Source organism: Periplaneta americana, chromosome 6, assembly GCF_040183065.1.
Source record: "Periplaneta americana isolate PAMFEO1 chromosome 6, P.americana_PAMFEO1_priV1, whole genome shotgun sequence".
NCBI lineage: Eukaryota > Metazoa > Arthropoda > Insecta > Blattodea > Blattidae > Periplaneta > Periplaneta americana.
In genome coordinates this window covers 137,595,169-137,610,411 of record NC_091122.1, presented here as the reverse complement: position 1 = coordinate 137,610,411, position 15,243 = coordinate 137,595,169, and the positions used below count along the sequence as shown (strand labels likewise).

Here is a 15,243-nt window from a genome sequence, read left to right as displayed (position 1 = left end):
GTGATGATGAATAAAATCATTTGAATTTATGTTTTAACTGTAAATATCCATTTTGAGTTTCGAACTACAATTATTTCTGATGTGTCAGATACTGTACATGACTAATTTGAATAATATACATTGTGAATTAAACATTCATTCCATTTTAATATGGATTTGGCAAGTTGGAACTATTAAAATCCGATGGAAATAAAGGGTTTACCAGTATTCACTGATACCAAAGGAGTTTCTCATTATCAATGAAATAATCCGAGTTATATTATGATTAACTTTGAAAAGTATTGGAGTGCAAGAGGTCAAATGACTTTATTGTCAAACGTCTGGCATTAGAAAACAACAACAACATATTATGATTAAGGAAGAGTTTAAGGAAATATAAAATACAATATATTGAATGAAATAAAATCAGTTATTTAACGATGCTATATGAATTATGAGATTATCTAGTACCAGTGGGTTTGGTGACAAAACTATATTTGGCAAGATCAGATCGAGGATATGCTGTGAGATTATCTGACATTCCCCTTACAGTTTGAGAAAACTTCGGAAAAATCCCTATCAGATAATTGGCCTGAGCACGATTCGAACACATGCCCAGGCACAACTTTGGATCACGAGTCCCATTCACTACCCTGAAACTGTGCCGGTGACTTTCTTTTTACACAAACTCAAATATACCACTAATTTTAGTTAAACTCCTGTAATGAATTGAATCAACAATGGTACTAACATTTAAAAACCTAACTTTTGGCATTAATTAATGCAGTGTGGCTCTTAAAGCTTGGTTTTAACAATCTCAGTTCAAGAATTTTTGTGGATCTACCAACTTCCGCTATATGCTGTCCTGACAGGAAGTTATTGCAGATGGTTTTATATGTAAAAGTCCTCTATTGTGGAAAATATATTCAGTGATGATCCTATCTTGGCAAACTGCCACACTGAACCATTCAAAATTAGGAGAATAAAACAAGACCAACTAATTATTTTTCTCAATAAAACCTTACCTACACTCATTTACTAATATAAAAAGTCTGCACTGGGCAATATGTATCAACTGTTCAATAATTACATAGTTTACGGCTGATATGAAATTCATAATGAAATAAAATTATTTAAAATTAGATGAAAGTCAATTGGCCTTCAGAGCTTGAGCGCAACATCTGATTACAATCATTTTCACTCTATCTGACAGAGCTTCAACTGATGACAAAAAAATTTTAATATGCCAAAAATTTGACGAACAATGGAGGCCAACAATTCCGGTACCTCATTTTAAGTTTTATTTCAAAATAATTAATTGATTTAGTCTTATTTATTTGCTGTGAACGATCCCACATGACATGTATGAAGTAAAACCACACACAAAAGAACCATGGGGGGAGGGGGGGGAGACAGTAGAACAAAGCACTACAGGCTACTGGAAGTAAATTGACTACACCTGAAACGTCAAGAATAATTTTAGTTGACGGGGCATTCATATTAAATATATGATATGAACTAATATTTGTTACTTTTTATACTACAGATGTCTCTGTACAGTAAGTGTTGAATAGCAATCAAGAAAGCAGACATACATTCAAATATACCAAGCACCAATGCCCTGAGGTCTCTTGTACACTGCACAGAAAAGGAGGTAGGAAAATAATAATAATAATAAAAAATAAAACAAAAATAATTTAACTAAGTGGCTGACTCAAAAAATGAAAAGAAATCTGAGTCAGAAAAAATAGTTTTAATATCTGAAATTAAGTCTGGATAGGGAAAGGAATACGTTTGCACCATGTGAAATCCTGTAAAAAAAAGTTTGCATTTTTAAATAGTAAGCTGACAAATAAGAAAAAGTTATGAAGTTAGCTCTTGGCATGACACACCCAAGAATGCATAAGAAAAAAAGCTGTGTGTGAGCATGCCTCTTTGCTAACGACAGAAGAAATTTACTACAACTACAGCAGAAGTATCACTCTGTCTCTCACACACGTACAACTGAAAAAAGTTTCGAATAACACATATTTATGGGTTCCAAAGGTTTATAACTATAAGAGAAATCTCAAAAGTGCTACTATTGACATTGTTAAAATATTTTGATGTTTTGTAACTGTATAATTTGAAATTTATCTTACAAAACTGAATTAATTACAGAAATATTTTATATTTAGCTTAAGTTCTTTATATTCACACCTTTTCCTGAAGTCACTGATGTGCACGATGGACACATTATGTAATTACATAATGGAATATAACCATTTAACAATTAACTAAAGCTTCACGAAAGACGGAAAAATTATATATAAAAAAATAAATTTAAAGTGCATAAGTTTATTTAATTTTTTCATTCAGAACTTCCTCATAGAAGCTTGAACAAATTTTCCTACTGAAAAACATAAAACTGAAACTTACCATCTCATCAAAAATCCACGGCAAGAATTAAGCATTTTATAGAATAGATATAATGAACTTTTAAAGATTGAATGTATGCTTAAGTGACACTGTTCACATGAGTCACATACCTTCATCTCAGCACTGTTGAAAATTTCGTGGATTTTTTTTTTCTGTGATTATATAATACAAATAAATCTTTTACAAGAAAGATCTTCCAGACCTACATAGTACCAGAAATTAAAAATTGTGTTAAATGTTAATTAATATTTTTGTTACCCATAATTTAACTTTTAAAATTTTGTAATGTTAGAGAGCTTTTGTAACTATTATTTGAAACATTTTACAGTTATGTTTTTCTTCAAAATTAGGAATGTATAGCTTGTGAACCTCTTAACTTCACTGGCGTTAACTCAAGAGTGTGGTCTCATCCTTCTTATAAGTCAGCTCATTTGAACAAGATGTTCCAAATAATGTTACATGTAGAAGTAATTTTCCTTCTTGCTGTCAAATGTGAGACAGAAAATCTCATGATATAATAAAGCTCAAACAATAAAATTAGTAATATAGTTATCTGTATGTGTGTATACAAGCACACTCATGAGGATTGGAAATTTAGGAAGAATTTGAAATAATGAATATAACAATTCTCATAAATGTTACATATCGTCGACAGCAAGTGTTACAGAGAATATTTATGTTATAAAAGAGACAAGTCTTCGAAATTCAGGAAAGATCAGCAACAATTACTATAACCAATGACTGTTTTGCACTATGTAATTTTTCAAATTGTCTAATGCACTTAATCCTCTGGAACCCCACTTGGTTAATTACATATATACCGGTACTTAACTAATACAGTTGATATACAAAATACACTGCATTAAAACATAAAATCACAACAAAGGCAGAAAATTCTTAATATTAGTGCTTAATGAAACTAATTTGCCAACAAAAAGGAGATCAAATAATATTTTTTTATGTCAACAGTTCTTCAACGAATAATGAAAAAAATCCGAGTCATTATATGGGTATTCAACTATTTAATTACCTTACATTACGATAATTATTTTCATCTATACAACTAAAGTTTTATTTTCATATTTTGAAAATATTTCTTCTTACATGATTTTCGGTAAAGAATCTGTTATTATGTTATGTTTGGAACAGGGTGAATTGATTTAAATCAAACTGATTTCAATCAACAGATTTTTAAAAATCTTTTTTAGTTTATACATTTGTATTTTAAACACAAAAATTCATTCTGTGAGGTCAATGTTATGCCATTGGAACTTAAAATGTTTTTAATATATTAGAGACCATTGTTGGGACAACAGCAAAGTTACCTCATGTTTGCTGTGCTAAAATCTGTACAGTTTTAGTTTTGTTTTGCTACAATGTCTAATGTAGAGAGGAAAATAAATCCTATAGGGGGAGATTTTATAAAACTTTCAACGAACAGTGCCATAGGTTCCAAAACAAAATGTAAAATATGTGGTTTAGAAATGCAAGGTTTAATAGCAAGAATGGATTTTCATCTTCTGAACTGCAAGAAGATTCAGGAAGATAAAAATTGTGAAGTTTTTTTTTTTTTTTTTGATTCTGAAGAACAAATGTCACTTAATGAAAGTAAGTTTGAATCAGTGAATTAAAAGTGATTTGACTGTAACAGGTACTTGCTCTCTTCTCCAGTATTAAGTAGAATATTAAAATATTATTTAATATTAGATTAGAATACTGCAAATTTCTTTCCAGTAGTGAGTTATCAGCTTACAAGTGATAAAATAAAAGTAGGTATGTAGGCTATATAGCAGATAGCCTATTGGAAATTTACAAAGTAGTATTTTCTTATAGATGATCCAACTAGGCCAAGTTCATATGCTAATACCAGTAATGAAATGTGCAAAACACCATCAGAAACGAAGCTGAGAAGATTTTCAGCTGCAGAAGAAATGGAGTCAGATACCTAATGTCATTCAACAAAGAAACATTACTCAATTTCAACTCGACTCCTTTTTTGTCAAAACAACTGCGCAACAGAAAAATACATTGGAAAAGCAAGTCCCTAAATTTTGTTATCATTTCGATGCATACAGCATCCAGAATTTATCAAGTTAACACAAATGTTATGGCTGGTTACTGTCCTCCTTCATGCAGTGATGTAGCTGGACCCATTCTTGAAGATATTTATAGGAGTGAACGAGATAAATGTTTCCGAAATATGAGTGAACAAACAGTTTGTACGAGTTTAGATGGCTGGTCAAATATTCATAATGAACCAATAATTTGTATGGCAGTGACCACAGATGCTGGTGATGTGAACTTATGCAACACAATTGATACATCAAGTCACCCACACACTTAAGATTAAACAACTGAAATTACTGTGAATTTTATGAAAAGTTGTGAGAGAGAATTTAGATGTAGTGTTACAAGTTTTGTTACTGATAACGTAAGTAACATGTCAAAAATGATAGTGCTCTTAAGAATTATGAAGATCTTATGGTCGTTCTGTTCATATTTTGAACCTTCTATCTCACGATTTATAAAAAAAATGCTCTAAATGTGAAAAAACATATAATAGAAATTGTAAAATACTTTCGCAACAATCATTTTGCAAATGCTAAATTAAAAAATGAAGGTTGACAGTCATTAATATTATCGTAAGATGTGAGATGGAACACACTTGGCACTTATTAATCTATAGCTTCTGGCTTCATTTGTTTCAAGTACTTTTTTTTTTATTGTTTGGTCATTTATGTGATTTGTTATTAACAATACCTTGTTTACTTCAATAAATCCAATTAAAAATATAAATTAAAAGTAGCCTATTTTAGTAAAAAGATTTTATTGAAATAAAAAAAAAAATCTGGTTTAAATTTAAAAAAAATTATGATTTTTTTCCCCCACCCTGGTTAGGAAGTACAGTAAGTATTGGACACAATGCACCTAACATTGAGAAACTGAAGAATTTTAAATACAAATAGGTGTAAATATACTATAATACTAATAATAAAATTACTAAAATTATTACAATTACTCTGCTTATAAGAGTATATAAAGCGTGTTCTTTAAAATTAAATAAGTGAGAACTTACCACTATAACAAGGGCCAATAACATCACTAGTGGCGAATAAATAGAAGATTCAATATCAACTTATATTCAAGGAAAATTACGTAGGCTAATGTTTGAAACTATCTTTCCAGCTCTCTGGAAAATAACATACATTATTATTCTTCAATGACTCAGATTATAATTCCTTCCTTTATTTCACCAACACTAGATGTTTATCTTCTGCCTTTGTTTCATTAAACAGTGTTAAGCATAGTCATGATTAGAGCCCGGATGTTTAGGCATTTGTAACAGTTAAAATAGGCAATCAAGAAAGGCAATAAAAACGTAAAAAAGGCACAAATTTTGAAAAAGGCATTATAAATTTTAAAAAGACATAATATAGTTTAGCAATAAATTTAAATTATATCAACATAACTCACATTTTTACTTCGTAATTGACGCATGTTGACTTATAAAATACTTTTTTGTGATTAACTGTCTTTTCACAAACCTTACATAACAAAACTGTTCCATTGGTTGAAAACACTAACGTAAGCATGAAGTTTACTGAATTTAGGCATTATAGCTAACCAATCTTACACTGTACCTTCTGTCAACCGACAATAACTGACTGTTCCTCACTCAAATTCCTTTCTCCTACAATAATAAACACGTGTAGCACAAAATTGTAATAGTAAGATTTTAAAATATGAAACCAAACAAATGAAAAAAGCTACATGACAACTTCTATGAGAACGGCTTAATATTTAAAATTATAAAGCTGATTGTTGGGATCGTGAAGACATGACATTATATTTGTAACTGGATTGTCGATCATTATTATTCATATTACACCAATAGTATTAAAGCACGAATATTGGCAGATTAAGCACCGAAATAAATTATAAAGCTGATTGTTGGGATCGTGAAGACATGACATTATATTTGTAACTGGATTGTCGATCATTATTATTCATATTACACCAATAGTATTAAAGCACGAATATTGGCAGATTAAGCACCGAAATAAATTACTTTTATTTACTATTGTTAGTAAAGTGAGTCATTGTTTCATATATTTAAATTGCATGCACATTACAATTACTTAGAAAATTGCAAATAAACAAGAAATATTGCTTAAAAAAAAAAAGAAAAAAAAAAAAAGCATTTATCATTGAATTAGTAAGAAACACCTCAAAAAAAAAAAAAGGGCAAAATAAAAATTGGCCCTATAACTTTGATTTACTCCAAATCACATTCATATCTATGAAAATAATGATTTACTTCCATCCAGTAAAAAAAGGCATTTTGCCAAACATCCAGGCTCTAGTAATGATTAATTGCAATAGGCTACATTATTTCGAATTAACATACAATAAATTAGTATATGATACAAATTTTCATAGTTGGAGCTTGCAATTCTATAAGAAGTAAATTCTATATGACACATGCAACTAAACAAAATCACTTAAAGCAGAAGACATAATGAAGAAGCTAACTGACCCATTCTCATATACCTTTTACAAGAAACTAAGGCCAGGAAAGATCTCTGCAGCTACCTTTATATAAGACGGGAATTGTTGTTGAATTATACATTCCAATACAAAGGGAAAGTCTACACGTAATTTAAAGATCATATCTAATGGAAGGTAGAAATCTCAACAGTGCATTACCATACCTATGCTATAAGATGAGATTCAGTCAGGAGAGGAAGTATTTGAATTCCTAAAAAAAGAATTCTAATTTCATACATTTAAGGAAGTAAGATAACTTTCAAACAGCACTACTAATTTTTTTTCATTCCATGTTTTACTTCTACACAATATATCTTGTAATGTACATACAACAAGACTTTTCACGAGATTAACTTGTGAAATTGTTCATTAGTTGCATGACATACACATGTTCTAAATATAACAAATATACATATCTCAATTTTGACTTACGATTGTTAATGCCTAATCTCTTCTTCTATGCTATTACATGTTTGCTATAAGAACGTATCAATGAAAATTAAAGAAACTGTCTCCACTGCAAACCGAAGCAATGATTGATGCCATTATATGCAAAGATGATCGTGCATTCAGGAGACATAACAAAAATAGTTCAAAACAATATTTAATAAATCTGATTACAAATTATCACTTTTTGCCACCTTTTAAACGTTTTTTTTATTATTGTGCTTCTGAACACTAGAAGCTGTACAATGATCAGCTGTGTCTCATGGTACTTATCATATGCACAATTCAGCACTTCTTATTCTCATAATATATGCTGATATGCTTCATACAATCATCAAAACTAACAAAGATCAAGCTTTGGCACCTACAGAACACAATGTCCTTATACTCAATTCCAACCATGTTTAAACTTTGAATGATGTTTTAGCTTGTATTTGTAGGTGTCACATTGCAGTGATGTAGTGAGAAGAGTGAGAGGTAACACAAAGTTTTTCCTGTGTGGAACAGGACTGTATTGTAGTGTGCAATTGAAACTACATCATGAATAAAGTATTTTTAAACGTAATTTCCACTTGATTATCTTTATTTTCTATTCCCAATATGCTTGAATTTTATTCTTTATTCAACTTTTACTGCTGAAAATGTGAGGAGAAGAGTTAATGTGTAAAATGAAAACAAGTAGGGAAGCATGAAATTTAATGACTGATACTACAGGGAAGTCAAGCAATCATAGGTCAAGTAGACTAGATAAATATTTTATTTCACATTTTATAACTTTTGTTGTTGTTGTTGTTAGCTAATGATGATTAGTTGATTATTTCCCATCTTATCTCTCGCTTCCCAATAAAGTACTCCAATGTTGGTCTTCCTATTGTCACAATTTATTCCATCACAGAGTAGAAGGTGTTGCTTGTTTAAAATTTCATTTCTGGTACATATGGTGCAATTTGTTACTGTTGTTAATTTTAACTTGATGTACACACCAAGGCAATCATGTCCAATAAATAGAAATGTACAACTGCTTATCATCACGGTTTTGTTAAAATATGTTTCTTCACTAATCATTCAAATAATTCGCCATTCGATTGTACTGAGTTGTTATTTTGTTCCCACTTTCTCAAGTGATTCTTTACTAATTTATATTTTATTGAAATTTCTACAATAAAAGCAGGCTTTATTTTAATCCGAATAGTCCTATAGTTAATTCATAAGCTACTTTATTTTCTAATAAGACCACATGTACTATACTATACAAATGGCTTTTAAGGAACCCGAAGGTTCATTGCCGCCCTCACATAAGCCCGCCATCGGTCCCTATCCTGTGCAAGATTAAGCCAGTCTCTATCATCATACCCCACCTCCCTCAAATCCATTTTAATATTATCCTCCCATCTACGTCTCGGCCTCCCTAAAGGTCTTTTTCCCTCCGGTCTCCCAACTAACACTCTATATGCATTTCTGGATTCGCCCATACGTGCTACATGCCCTGCCCATCTCAAACGTCTGGATTTCAAGTTCCTAATTATGTCAGGTGAAGAATACAATGCGTGCAGTTCTGTGTTGTGTAACTTTCTCCATTCTCCTGTAACTTCATCCCGCTTAGCCCCAAATATTTTCCTAAGCACCTTATTCTCAAACACCCTTAACCTATGTTCCTCTCTCAGAGTGAGAGTCCAAGTTTCACAGCCATATAGAAGAACCGGTAATAAATAAGACCACATGAGATGGCAAAAATTGAAAAATGATTTATCTCTTGGTTTATAATTTTCTTATTTCTTGAAGATTTTCTGACATTCTGTCTTGGAATGTTATAGAATTGATATTTCGTTTTTGATATATGATCTGTATACAATATTAAACAGGGCACTTTTTATTGAGATTAGTTATTCGTAAAAATTGTTTGCATATTTATAATCCAAAGCCAATCTGGAAATAGATTTCTCAGTTTTCTCTTCCCCTCATTCTGAGGATGTGTCAGAGGTCAGATTGGAACTTCAGATGGAATTCACTGAGGTACAGTGTGACATAATTCTAAAGGACAGAAATTTAATGATGATTTCAAAGGAATTCTATACACCTTTATCACATGAAAAATTTTCAGGACTTCAAAAGTATGCTGCCAATATTTTCGTGATGTTTGGTTCGGCATACATCTGTGAACAACTGTTTTCACTTATGAAGTTAGTGAAAAGTAAATACTGTTCGAGACTAACAAATGAACACCTTACGGCCTCGTTGAGAATTATGTCTTCAAGGAGCTCGAAAATAGATTTGAACAAGGTTATAGTCCAGACCTATCATCAGTGCTCTCCTAATACCTTCTCAGCTACACTTTAAGTTCCAGTGGTATAATGTTTGTGTTTATGATTTTCAAATAATATTCCAGAAGGAACAGTGTTGTAAGAATAAATTTATGTTGTTATTAATACAATGTTAGCAATGTACCCTTCTGAGTGATGCTCTCTAACATTTAAATTGTTAAAGAATTTTAATTGTAATCTCCAAGTAAATGTTATGTGATTGTGGGATAAAGAAGAATGAATTTCCAGATGTAACTGAGGAAAACAATGCTAAGTCTCACTCGAACTAGGTACCGGTACCAGGTAAGCAATTTGATTTGCAAATCTACAGAGTCTCTGTTATTTATACAGAATTCGTATCATTTTTATATACATTCATATGTATATGAACATGTTTGGTGCAGTAATAAGAATTATTTACACATACATGTGTTCGTATTTTTGTCATTGGCATTTAAGGTAATAGTTTTCTGATAATCCTGCAGCTGTAAGTTGCCAGTGCCCCTTTCATTCACCCACACCTACAATTTGGATGACTTCGGTTTTTCTCCTACATCCAAGCCTACGAATGTATCTGCATAGGTAGTGCCTATGAACCAACTGGCTCGGTATAATGCACCAGTCCAACATAACTTTCCCATACCATGTTTCTTTTGTTGGATTTCTTTTTTCAATAGTTGCTAAATTTATTGCCTTCACCATGCCTGGCTAATCATTATTTTTTAAACGGTTTCGGTTCTGTTTCTTGTAGTTCTAATTTGATGTCAATATCGAAATTCAACAGGACGTAATAAAATATTTGTATAATTTGTATTAATTTGATAAATTTCTTGGGTTTCAAGTTCAGTCTGTCGATTTTTAAAGCTTTTTCGTGATTTCAGTTTCATTTCAGTTATTGTATTTGATACCATGAATGTTTATGAACATTAGTTCTAATTTGGATGTATCTTTATCAGCTCCTGTTATAATTCCGAGAATCTAGATTGTGTCACCTCTGCTTATTCTATTTAGAGAATTTATAAATTTAAGGACAGTGAATTTACAGCCCACTAACACATACTCCAATAGAAATCAACCAAAAAGTTTAGATATCATTTATTTAGGCCTATATGCTAATTTTAAGTAATATTTCATAATGTATTCTAGTAAAAGAGGTTACAAGAGTAGTGAAGTGCATTCCATAACCTCTCCTACCAAAATCCCATCCTCATCTGACTTACTGACGAAACTTTTTGTGAAATATTGGTGGTATAAACACAACTTCGCAATGAAGAAAAATGTATATCAATATGCTGATTCAGAGGCAATGATAGCCTCACAATCTAAACTAGTGATAGATCTGCATGCTTGTCTGAGTCATTTTACATTATGTTCTAGTCTCTAAACAAAAATATGGCCAAATGGATACTCTGAGAGGTTGCAGAAAATAAAGAGACAGCCAGGGAATGTAGTTAAAACTGGTGAAATCTAATACTTGATGGAAGATGATGATGGTAGTGGTGATAATCGACTACACCATAGTAATATGCTTAGAACATACTTTTGCACTGCAAAAACTAGAACAACTACTAAGATTTCATGTTATTTTCTGTTAAATTAAGATTAAAACATTGAACAAATCCATATTGAAAAAAAATAAATAGCTGCAGAGTATTAATATTGACGAAAATTTTTCAAAATTTGCCTTCAAAGATTTTTATAACTGAAAAATATGCTTTTAACGATAAATAAACTACTACAAATAAATAATTAACTTTACCTGCCAGGAATAGGAGAGGTAACAGTAGGAGCAGTAATCTCCAAGTGTTGCGTTTACGTGAGGAAAAGGACTTTGACATTGCATCTGTTTCTACATAGTCATCATCTTCATAATACAATTCATGTTCCTGTGTGACTTGAGATGTATGCCAGCTGGACAGCAGTAGCAAATCCAACTGCATTACAGTGCAAACCAGCTGATAAAACCAATTGAACAGTCTCCACAACCAATTAGGACTTCCTTCTCCTTTCATAGGGGACACGCCTCCTATTAATAATAAAAAAATAATAATAATGACGATGATGATGATAATAATAATAATAATAATAATAATAATAAAATAGAAAAACTTAAATTTTTCAAAATTAAATGTCATAAAATTGTATTGTTGTACATAAACATGTCCCTAAAATCAAATAGTCTTGCACATAAGGAAAACTGAATTACCATATTTACTCGAGTAATTTCCACCTCTTACATAAACAAAATTGGACTTTCCTTTTGCTTTCAAGAGTATCTTTCGTGAAGAATCCAAGTATCGAAAAAATAAGGCTGGAAAACACCAAATCATTATTCATCCCTTCTATAATGAAAAATGTCTGATTGCTCTGACGACAGAAGATGATTGGATTTCTTCTCTGTTGAAAATATTGTAGTGTAAAATCCATTTGCATTTATTTTCTTTACGCAGAAATTAATTACTTTCATACGAATATTTTAATCACAAAGTTTATTACCAAGATCTGAGATTAGTCAAGATCAGGCTACCTGCATTAAAACTGACATACAGCAGTATAAAGAAAAGTCACAAAATTGTTCATAATTGATCAAGTGGCATGTATATATTTGTAACTATTTATTATTAAGTATTGATCTGATTAGTACATGAATTGTTTGATGATATTAATGACCAGATTATTCTCGATATTTTGTAGTCCTCGCGTATTTCCTCCCCCCCCCCCCCCCCCCAGATTTTTCGCCTACCGAATTTTTAGAAAAATTACGCGAGTAAATGCGATATTTCATATTACAATACAGCTCATTATGAATGAAAATTAAGGTTGTGCATTAAAATACATAACAACAACACTTAAGATGTATATTAATCATTGAACAAGCTAATTTAATCCAGTCTGTAATTTTTTTTTCTCTCTAGATAATCATATAATTGCAACACAGAAGTAAAACGATTATTGTTCTTTCCAAAATCAGTTGCATTTGAAGAAATAAGTGAACAACAATAAAATTGTGTAACTGTTAATTACAGTGGCGTGCAGTGCCTGCTGTCTTAGGCTAGACTCTCCTTTAGAGATAACTAATGTCACTACTACGAGGTTGTATTTTACAATTCAGCTTTATAAGTATATTATGTATTAGACTTACTCATTAAATTATCCCAGCCGATTTCGAAAAAAGCACGAAACTAATAAAGAAATAACACACAATTTTGAAGAAATCATATTTTGTTTACTTGAAGAAAAACTCCATTCTTTGCTCTTGCTCTGTAAACTCATCTATAATGTCACTGTAAAATGTTGGAGAATTTTTAAGTTCTTGTAGCATCTTTTCTGTTAACATCAAGTCTAGGTAGTTCAATCTTTCTTACCCTTGAGTTGATCGTTCAAGTGATTTAATTCGTTTAAGGACAGAAATGATATTTCGATCGATGTTTATGTGCTGGGTATGAACAAAACAAGTGATGTCTATTGATACAGTTCAGAGGATGCTGTGTGGAGCAGCTTAAATTTCAGATGTGTAGCTAATTCATGAGGATTTTTACCACGAATCATTTTTTCATATTGATTTATACTAAAATATCGAAAATATATCACCCCCTTTTTTACGTTTGAATTTCAAGTCCATGAGCTCTGACGTAAGCTTTCCCGCAGTTACAATTTCGCTTTTTTCACTCAAAGATCGGCAGTTAAACAAAATTTTCAGGATTTACTTTATTATGCACCTATTTTAAATCATTATATGACACTTACGCTTCAATTTACATTTCTGCAGCAACTATTCTATTTTTGTGTACCAATACTCTTGGAATTATAAATCACCGCCAAAAGCGCACCTGCTTAGCGCCTACTAGACCGACATCACAAACCAAATGCTTGCATAGAGAACAACCATCTATGTGCCAGACGCCAAAGAAACAAGACATAAGACAAGAGAACGCTCGTTGCAGAGTCAGGATGTGACACACAGAGAACTAGCTGGCTATACAGCAGAGAAGAGCCTGTTGCAATGCTGGTGAGACAGCGTGAAGTTAGATTATATTTAAAAGAATAGGTACCGATAATTGGTAAAAAAAAAAAAAAAAAAAAAAAAAAAGGAATATTTATTAGCTTCTGAAGCTAATAATACCTTTAAATACAATTTATTGTTAATATTAAAATAGCCTAAGTAGACGCAGCATACCTACTTAGAGTAAACGCAAGAAGAGCTTGCCAAGGAAAGCTGCGCGAACTTTCGGAAATGTTCGGGTGCACTCGACCTTGCTTCGATTCGATTGGCAAACTGTCGTCAGTTCTCAGTCGTCTGCTGGCTTGATGTTTCGAGTGAGATTTATCACAGTGCATGTAACGGAACCTAAACCTAGTTGCAGAGTAACTAATAACATAACATTGTTGAAAATAAAGAAGCACGAATTCTTTTACATATAAAATCATTGAATGAAATTACAAAGATGTTATAAGAAATATGTGATCGTGTAATAATAGATATTTGACATTGTAATAAAATACTAATAACTAATACTATGTGATTTTATTAAAATGTTCCGATAACTAGCGTTGCACTATGGTCGATTTCTTTTAATCTGTATATACTCCTTATGTTACGAGCGGATCCAGTTTCGTTTTTCAAACATTTATAAACGTTATAAATAATTCCCTAGTTTGACTGTGTAACGTTTTATTAGCACTTCCTAACTTAGAGCCAACGGGGAGCATTGTTAAGTACATAGAATGTTATACAGAACTCTGTTATTTTACAAACACACTTTGAACTCTATAAAAATCCTGATATGAGGGATAAAACGCAGAATATGTAATGCATATGCTGGCTCCTACCTGCTCTGCACAATACATTTCACGATACGAACAGCTCAAGACTGCGCTTTCGAATGCGCCCTGTAATCAGCATTAGGTGATTCATAGCACCCTGTAACGAGCATGACGGCACGAGGACCGAATATCGTTCTCTGCGCATCAGTCAAATGGGCAAGCTTTCTTTGTGCTTCCTCTACCTACCTATTTTGAATGCACACCACTGGTTAATTAAAAGGTCAGCGATTACAGAAATTCAGAATATAAGAAAATAAATAATAATATTCATATCACACAATTTTACATAAATTATTACATCATATTCCGCAATGAATCTGACAATGAGCAAGAATCTAAAGTAGCAGTTAATTAAAGGATATTTAGTAATAAATACAGTTCTTACGGCGTGGTGTGGCGTAGACATCAGTATCATGACCAACCAGTCTATACATAGCATTAACAGTACGAGTGTAGGAAACAGTGATAAATGTCCAGATGGCTAAGAAGAAAGACTTGGTAACTGTAGTGAAATTCCATGTTTTAGAGGTATGAGATGAAGTTTTGCTGCTAATTGATTCAGCCACTTCATCTACATCTGAATCAACAGCCGCCCAATCTTCCAACACTTTCCTAGTTGCTTGTGAGCCTGAAAGGATAACATTCTATTAACGTCACTTGCATATATTTTGCATACTGATGTTATGTTATGCAGAGGAGAGGGCATATAAACAAAGTGACAGTCTAT

At 31.7% G+C, this 15,243-nt stretch overlaps 1 protein-coding gene across 1 annotated transcript in view; it reads right to left on the bottom strand.

Annotated features, from left to right (window-relative positions):
- Positions 1 to 15,243, bottom strand: part of LOC138701780 (klaroid protein-like) — a 75,184-nt gene that overhangs the window by 26,846 nt on the left and 33,095 nt on the right. Inside the window, exons 5-6 of the mRNA XM_069829038.1 lie at positions 14,902 to 15,144; positions 11,452 to 11,718 (exon numbers count right to left, since the gene is read on the bottom strand). Coding sequence (XP_069685139.1) covers positions 11,452 to 11,718; positions 14,902 to 15,144 — 510 coding nt within the window. The remainder of the gene's footprint in view (positions 1 to 11,451; positions 11,719 to 14,901; positions 15,145 to 15,243) is intronic.